Here is a 9,314-nt window from a genome sequence, read left to right on the forward strand (position 1 = left end):
CTACAATGCCCCTGAAGCGACCCCATGGTGGAGTGCTCAATCTTCATCGATGCCTGGGGTCCATGACTGTCTCCAGTGGTTCTGGTTCTAATCGCCAATCCCCCTCTCAGGTCCGAGGAAGATCTGGCCACCCCTTTTTCCTCCCAGGCAATGTTGGCATCAGCAACATTTGAGAAGGAGCTGGAGAATCAAGTCCAGCTGCAGGTGGATTGGGCTCTGCAGGGCTTTAGTCCCGTGGCACCAACAGCACCAGAGCCAGTGCTGCCGCCCATCCTCGTACCACTTCTGGAGAAGCTCACTGTGCTCATCTGTGCCTTACCAACCAGTTGGCATTGGTTCCCGACGTGGCACCGGTGCCCAGCAGGGCACTGAGGCCTCTCCCTACTGATATGATGGTTTTCGCCAGTTCTCAGAGAGAGAAGCTCCACCGAAGCAGAGATACTGTAGTCCCCTGTCCAGTTCCATTGGTGCCTGCACTTCTCGACTTGGTTGAGCACCTAGGGCCCAATCTCCTGTGGTATAAGTGAGGATAAGGGTTCCTATGACCCCTGAACTGATGATCAGACTGAGTTCTCCAAGGATTCAGATGGTCTCCTGTCAGATCCTTCTTCTCCAGAGGAATGAAGGAGGTCTCCACCTGAGGACTTAATCTTCGCAAGGTTGTAAGGTTGATGGCAGATGCCATCCCATTCCAGCTTTTGACTGAAGAAGATACCAGGCACAAAATGCTTGAGGATCTTCAGTTCATGGAGCTGCCTAAGGAGATTGTGGTGGTCTCTGTGCATGAGATCCTTAAAGCGTTGCTGCTGAGGATTTGGGAATACCCTATTGCAGTGCCTCCTGTGAATAAGAAGGCGGATGGGGTTTACCTCGTCCAGAAGGCTGCCAGATTAGATAAGATTCAGCTGCCCCTCCAGTTTGTGGTGGCCAAATCTGCTCTCAAGCAGGCCAAGCACACTTAGACCTATTCCTTGGCGCCCCTGGAGAAGGACCACAGGGCATTGGACTCTCTTGGAAGGAAGGTGTTCCAGGGTTCCATGTTTATTGTCCGTATTGCTACCTGCCAGCTCTACATGAGACAATACTCACGGGATGTTTGACAGTAGGTGCAGGATATTGCTGAGCAGCTGTCTCAACAGCAGCAAGACAGCCTCATGTCATAGGTGCACAAGAGTTTGGAGTGCAGAAAACACAAGGTCCATGCAACCTATAATGTTTTTTAAATGGCATTGAAAGTCTTTACAGTGGGAATCTGCGCTCGCAAACAGGCAGGCTGCGGAATCCCAACCTCCAAGCCTACCACTCACAGTCGGGATGTTGAGAGGTTAATCTTGCAGCCGCTTGATCTTTCAGGGGATGTGACTTGGGTCCTGCTTCCTTCCAGAAAGTCTTCCAGTAGAAAGTCCTATGGACTGAAGTGGAGGAGGTTTTCTGTGTGGTGTGAGCAGAAGGCCCGATATGTTCTCCTGCCCCACACAAAAACTGCTTGACTACCTTCTACACCTGTTGGAAGGTCTGAAGGTGCAAGTAGCAGCTTTTACTACAGGGTCAAAGTCTGGGGGTTGCAGTTACCATCCATCTGAAAGTATCTCACTTCATACGAGGAATCGTGTTCGGCTCTCCTTTAGGCCTCTGGTGCCTCAGTAGAACTTTAATTTGGTCCTTGGAGCTTTAATAGATGTCTTTCAAACCTTGTAAGAGCTCTTTGAAATATCTGGCAGTGAAGACTATTCTTCTAGTTGCCACTTGTTAAGTCAGATAGATCTCTGAGCTACAAGCGCCACAGGCAGAGACCCTCTTTGTGTTTTTCCTGAGACTTAACTTTTTTTTGTGTGTCCAGTCCCTTCCTTTTTTTTTTTTTTTAATCTAAAATAGTTTTCTGCATTGCACTTACATCAATCATTTCTCTTCCAGCTTTTTTGAAAGAGGAGTGTCAGGATAGTAAGAAGAAAAAATCAATTCCTCAAGTTATTAATCTGTTCTGGGAGTTTTATAGGTTGTTTCTCTTTTTTAGCAGACCATGTAGAGGTGAGTAGCTTCTCATGCTTATTTGGTGAGATGGATTCAAGACACTATTGTCTCAGCTTGCTTATTTAAAGTATTTTGGGCCCACTCAACAAGAGCTCATTCTCCTTTTTGGCAAGAGTTTTCAGCTCTAGCTTCAGAAGATACTTGAAAAGCAAGCCCCATCTCACTGTCTTTGCATAGGTAAATTTTACAGACTTAATGTTGGTGCAAAGCAGTACACAGCCGTTGGAGCTGGCATTCTCAAGGCAGCGCTAACTTCTTCCCTCCCAGATTAATTTGGCTTAGGTAGTTCTCATGTGTCTGGTCTGATATTGCAGGATGACCAGGAAGGAAAAATTTAGTTACCTGATCATTTCCTTTCCTTGAATCCTGCTATATCAGCCCAGAACCTTCCAGAGAAGTTGGGCCTGCATATTCTTTGGCATGGTGTTCCTTTTTCTACAGAGATTTGTTCTCTTGTAGAAGATGACTAGAGATTCACTTATCCTTTTCACTTCTTTCTCCATTTCTTATGTTATTTACAGGGTATGAGTCATCTTTTTTTAAATTTAACATCTGTGGCTTTGTCATAAAAATACTGGCTTTTGCTGGAGCCTGCATCATGGTAACTATTGGCAATGATGTTACAGAAAAAAGAGTGTCCCCTCTATCTACTAGTAGGGCAAGTAAACCCATGTGTCTAGACTGGTGTATCAGAATTCAAGAAAAGGAAATCAATCTGTAAAATTAAGTCCTCCATTGCAAAGATTTCACATGCACAAGATATTGTGCATGTGAAATTTGGTAAAAATTTGGTGGATATTCATCTTGTGCTAGGTTTAACACCAAAGGATATATCATCTAAATCACACATGGGGAGGCTGCAGAAAAACAGTGGTAATTAAATTTGGCGCTTATTTATTATCGGCCCTGTCAGGTTGTCCAAAGTGGTGTGGGATTAACATAAAAATCACCTACATTCCTCCCTAGCCACTCCTCCCAACTACTTTACCATCCTCCCTCAAAAAAAAAAAAAAGTAAAATAACTATCATATTCAAAGCCAAGAACAACGCCTAACAGACTTTAGTAACCCATAAAAATAAATATATTAAGGCATTATAATTGTTTTAAAGGACTTTTTACCTCACCAATTCCAGTTGTTCCTATCTGTTACTGTGTCACTACAGACCTCTACTTGATCTCCAGCCTTCCCTTTCCTTTGTCCTTACCATTTCCCTCTGGTTTTGTCTCAAGCATGCTTGAATTATTTAACTATTTTTATTGCTATCACCTCTCTGCTAGTGATCTGTCATATGTAAATGCAACTCATGAAGTTTAATTTTGAATATCCTGAAAATGAGACTTATTCTGCAGTCTTTAAGGACCAGAGTTTCCTGTCTCCTATACTAGAGTATGTGTGACCAGCGCAGCATCATAGTATTGTACAAACAACAATATTGGTCAGGTTTCAGATAAAATACTGTGCTAGTTGTGTTAGTGTTAGTATCTTGTCACCCAAATGCACTGAGGGTGAAAACATTTATCCATATGCAGGTACCTCGAGTGGCATAATTTTAATATCTTGTGGTTGACAATTGGGAGTATTGAGATATGGCAAAATACATAAAATGTCCCAAAAATAAGGTATACAAAGAATGGACAGTCCATAATCTGTAGTAAGATGTAAAAAATGTGTGTGTAGATTAGCATATAGTATTTTATAATTTGACAGCAACATGAATCAGATATATCTGATTTTATAAAGATATCTACAGATGGCTTTGATGTAATCCTGGTTTTCAGTTTGATAGAAGAGAGACATTTGGCATGCAGTTTAGGTTTGTGAAGATATTAGTTGAATTTACATTTTCAACTTGTTTTGGTGACAGGTGCAAAATATTCACAGCTGCATTCAAGTGACTGAAGACTTTGTTTCTCCAGAACATCTTGTTCAGTCATTCCACTTAACACAGGATCTTAGGCTGTCTAAAGAAGAAATCAATTATGATGATAAACTGCAGGTAAGAAATGAATTAACAGACTAGGTCCTATGTTGCAGACATAGTGTGCTAAGAAATTTCATTTCAGTGTAGAGCACTGTTCATAGTCATTTTCTTAGCATTATACAGACAGAATAACAATGAAGACTAACACAAATGGAATTCTGTAAAGCTGCCTCTGGCAGGATATTCAGGTGTGCATTTCACATTCAGCTGCTGCAATGCAGGGTTGCCATGGTTCAGAATACAACAGCGGCAGCAATCCCAGCCTTTTGGGGGAAGTAGAACTAAGTGCATCATTAAACACAGCTTCATAGTAAGCGGTAGGGGGTTCCTGTTTGAAGGAAGCCAGAGAGAATAGCTGCCACTCAAGGTGTGAATAGTGGCATGGAAAAAGCTTTGCTTTGGATATGGCTTTATTGTGACTGACTAATATACTTGGCTTGTATATGGGCTGAATATCTACCTAGAGTTCTTTAGAATATTTACAAAGTGCATGAGGAAATATCAAACACACACTTCACCTTCCCAGCAGTCTGCCAAAGCGGTGTCCATGTAGGAAGATATTTCAGTGGTGAAGCATATTTGGCTAAAGTTCTGTATTCTATTAGATTCTGCAGATCACTACAAAGAAGCAATTGCTCAAATCTAAGAGGCTTGAACTTTATTTTCAAACAAATCAAGCCTGGCACTGTGGGTGTGAACTAGGGTTGACTAATTCTTTTCCGTTTTGAAACCTACTAGAGATTAAGTATCTGTAATGTTTAATGTAACTTTTTAATATCTTGATATACAGCTAAAGAGTTTTATAATGGTTCTGAATTTTTAAAAAATATCTTGGTTTTCCAAATAGAAGCATGTCCCTGATTTCAGTAGATTTTGGAGGCAGCAAATCACTGCTGAAGTGTGGGTTAAAACATATGCAGGGGGCTATGTTCCATTTCTCTCTGTAGTATGTTTAACTTTTTTTTTTTTTTTAAATATTACAGATCAAAAATATTTTATACCATGCAGTTAAAGAAATGGTAAGAACTTTGAAGATACATGAAAGCACAGTGGAAGATACGGAAGAAAATTAAGTGTTTTGTTTTCAGTTATAAGGCAGGCTGTGTGCACACTAATTTGTCTCATAGACCATCAGTGCCAAGAAAATATCCTAGTATTTACTTGTTACTGACAACACAGCAGTATAACTTCATATATCACCATTACTGTGATTGTTAGGCGTATGATAAATTAAAAAGCAGTGTTCTGCCTTGTATCATAGTGTATATTACGTTAAAAGTTTGTGAAAATGTCAGATTTAAAATGATGTATTTATTTTTTGAAAAAAAATTCTATCCCATGTTCAAATGTAAATGTGACTTGTACAGTTTGCTAAAATTTGAATATTTTTCACTACATTGAGACGGTTACTGTGAGGGTAGGACACTAACACCAGCTATTGCCTGCATTTGGGAAATTGCTGAATCGCACAGCAGTCATGTCATAATCTTAAAATTACTGCCAAATAATTGTAAACTTTGTATAGTATTAAAATATGAGATTAGGTATTCAGTACAGACTTCAATATTTTATTGAAGCTTTTCAGTGTACAATTAGACATTTGCAAAAGATGTAATTTATTTGAAACAAGTTGTCTCATTTTGGTAAAATTTATGTGAACTTTTGAAGCTAAATATTAAACTTAATATGCTATGTAAATATATACATATATACATTCAATGATGTATTTTTTTAAAACATTTGCTTGCTTTAATTTGTTAAAAGTGCAAGTGTTACACATGCTTTGTACATTGAAGTTGAAAGGGGTTTTACATTTTCCATTAAAACAACTTTATCAAAGATTGTCTTATTGTATTTGTTTTACAAACTTTTAAAACTAGGGGAGAGCCATTCTTAATTTTTTGTGGTTAGACACAAAATTTAGCCATAATCCTGATTTTCTCTAAAACCAAAGTTTAATTTATTTGGTGCACTGTTTTGCTCTTTAGAGGTTTCATATAAAATTGTAAACAGGATTATAGGGATGGCTCAAGCACACCAACAGCCAAGACAGTAATTTTAAACCTTTTCCTCTGGCTTAGTCATATTAGTGTTTATTTACCTGGAAAGTTCCAACCAGCTCTTATCTTGTCCTTGGGAATCACAAACTATGCTGTTCAGGATTGTCTCAATCAGTTTTCATGTACTGCTTCAGTCGTATGCAACTCTATCTCATCCTTATTTATTGTGGAAATCCTGTAAACTAGACTGGTTGCAGCCCTTGACACAATCTCTACGTGGTACAAAGATAAACATAACACCTTTCTGCAATTTTTAATGCAAAAGTTTTTGCTGATTTTAACTTTAAAAAAAATAAAACTGTGAATGTTGCATGTGTAAAAGTTTGGATACCCTGTTCATTCATTATTAGTTTAAAAAAAAAAAAAAGTTGACCAAAAGGTTAATTGACTTGTTAGTTCTTCAGTTCATTAGATGAAGGCAGTTTCACTGTTGAACAAACATGCTGACCATTCTGAAAGGTTATGATTGTTTTGTCTATTTTCAACAACCATGAGCTTCTCTAAGAAGCAGTTGTCTGAGCTTTGAAAATAAAGACAATTCATTCTTACAAAGCAGGGAAAGTCTTTTTAAAAAAAAACAAAACAAAAACCTCTAAACACTTAGCTAGCAATTTCAATAACAGAGTACAACATACCAAATGCAGCATAATCAAAATGACCAAACATAGTCCCTTGATTGCCTATATATGTGGCCATCTATAAAGATTACATTATGCGTACTGACAAGTTGATTAGATCTTTATAGAATCATAGTTGCCAAATCAACTTAAGCTCACATACAGGGCTGGGAAAAAATTTGTGAACCCCAAATTTAATAATGAGTTACAAGTTCTTACCATGATACCCTTGTTTAATTGAAAGCATTCTTTTCTTACACAATTAAAAAAAGGTATACATTAAGGAATTCAGTTTCTTGAAACAATGTAAAAACTTTGAAAATAAGACATTCAAAATCATGTGTGAAATAGTAAGTGGACAGCTAATTTCTTTATCACAATTAATTGGCTAATTAGAACCAAATGCTTAAATATTTGGGTAACAAATTACCTTGCAGAGTAAATCTGCATAACCAAGTTTGGCTATCCTGTCCTATATAAAGATTCAAAAGGTTTTCAATTTGGGCTTCACCATAAAAGTTAATGGAAACTCATCATGCCACAACCAAAAGAAATTTTAGAGGACCTATGAAAAAGAGTAGTTGATATTCATCTGTCTGGTCAGTGTTACAAGACCATTTCTAAACATTTGGGTCTCCATCCATCCATTGTCAGACTGATAGTCTACAAATGGTAAAAGTGGAAGACTACAGTGACTTTATCCAGGTGGAGCTGTCCTAACAAAATCACCCCAAGAATAAACCAGGAAATGATTAATGAAGTCAAAGAACCCCAGTTAACATCATATTCAATGGATCTATCTGTAACTAATATCTATTTAGTGCGTCATATGTAACTGCTCTTCTGAAACTTGCCCTGAACACCACATCTGGAAAAGCATGTCATAAATAAACAATAATGATGGAGACTAACACCTAAAGATCTACAGGGATCTCTCACTGCAGCTATTGTGAGGGTTCATCAGGGAAAACAATGAATGGGTATGATGTTGATGGGAAAGAAGTTAGGAAGAAAATACTGATCTCTAAAAACATAACTGCCCACCTCGGGCATCTGGATGGATCCACAAGACTTCTGGAATAATGTTCTCTGGACCCAAGAGTCAAAAACTGAACTGTTCAGTCACAATAAACAAAACACAAACATTGCCTTCCAAAGTAAGAACCTCATCCCAGCTTTCAAGCATGGTAGTGGAGTTACGACCTGGGGCTGCATCTGGATCTGGACAGTTTGCAGTAATTGATTGAACCATGAATTCTGCTTTATAATCAGAAAATTATAGAGGACAATGTCAGGCCATCAGTCCATGAACTGAAGATAAGCTGAAAGTGGGTCATGCAGCAAGATAATAGATTCTGGAGCCTCCCTTTCTTTCTACTTCTCTCTTCTTCCCAGATCCTGGAACCTGGCTCCCAATCCTTCCTCCTCCCTTCTTCCCTTACTCAACCCCAGAATCTCCTTCCCTCCCTCTCCTCCCTCTCCTTCCTCTTCCTCCATCCTAGATTCTTGATCTTCCCTTTCCTCAGTCTTTCCCATCTCCCATCTGTCCTCTTTCCTTCTCGCTCTCCTCCATCCTTTCTAACTCATGTCTCTCCCCAATCGTCCTCTCATCATCCCTCACTGGTAACCAAGCATCGGGGTAATTTGCTTGATGCGGCGGTTACTACCCTTAACCATTAAGCCTTATGCTCACCTTTGATGCAACTCCAACGGGATGGCAGGAAATTTGAATCAAACAATTACTAAAAGGGCCGTGAACTTGGTGGTTGATGAAACAGATAAGTATGGGAAAATAAGTGTGGGAGCTTGCTGGGTAGACTGGATGGGCCGATTAGTCTTTTTCTGCCGTCGTTTCTATGGTCTCTCCATCCCTGAGATTTCCTCTCTAGTGATGCTTAAGATCTTTTTCTCACTCGATATAAACAAATTATACAGATATAAGCAAGGTTGGAAAATTACTTCATTTTTACAATGCAATATAAAAGAGACATTTTTGCCAATGTGCTTCAAAATTTTCTTATTTTTGCTAGAGAATCTACCCCTAAGCTGTCACAGGAAACTGTGGATCTGTGCCTTCTGTTCCCTGTTGTGTGATATTGCGGAGGGATAGCACCAACAGTATCTAATGGAGGCAAAACCCTAAATCAATCACTGATAAAATGTGTAAATAAAAGGTCAAAAGCAAACACCGAACATGTTTCATCAAATAATCCCCTTCCCCAAGTGCAAATTATGTATGTATAAAACTCAACATATACTTAACTATTTAATCATCCATATTAAAATCACGTTACAATAAGTACCAAGTTACCAACCCAATACTTTCCTATTTGTAATCAGTTGTATTGAAGATATAAAAACACGGAAGATGCAAATAAAAAACACTTGGTCCATCCACTCTGCTCATTTGTATCTGCTTGCTGTACTGCCACAGATCCCATTTGATCTCCCTTTGTTGCTCTGCCACCAAGGTCCCTTTGTGTCTTACCCAAGTATGCCTGAATTCTATCACTATCTTTACATCTAGCAAGAGATTGAATGCAAATAACGTGGTAAACTAAAAAGACTTGATTTAACTCCATTGGCTAACAGTGGCCCAAGTTGGGAAGAGGAGCTTTCTAGT

The 9,314-nt window shown here is 38.8% G+C and overlaps 1 protein-coding gene across 5 annotated transcripts in view; it reads left to right on the top strand.

Moving 5' to 3' along the window:
- The window catches only part of JMJD1C (jumonji domain containing 1C), a 597,281-nt gene extending 591,434 nt beyond the window's left edge, over positions 1 to 5,847 (top strand). For all 5 annotated transcript variants that reach the window (XM_029609729.1, XM_029609731.1, XM_029609730.1 and 2 more), the window contains 2 exons: positions 3,898 to 4,029; positions 4,998 to 5,847. In XM_029609729.1, the coding sequence (XP_029465589.1) occupies positions 3,898 to 4,029; positions 4,998 to 5,087 (222 nt within the window). In that variant the 3' untranslated portion in view covers positions 5,088 to 5,847. The remainder of the gene's footprint in view (positions 1 to 3,897; positions 4,030 to 4,997) is intronic.
- The last annotated feature ends 3,467 nt before the right edge of the window (positions 5,848 to 9,314 follow it).

This window comes from Rhinatrema bivittatum, chromosome 7 (genome assembly GCF_901001135.1).
Source record: "Rhinatrema bivittatum chromosome 7, aRhiBiv1.1, whole genome shotgun sequence".
Classification (NCBI taxonomy): domain Eukaryota; kingdom Metazoa; phylum Chordata; class Amphibia; order Gymnophiona; family Rhinatrematidae; genus Rhinatrema; species Rhinatrema bivittatum.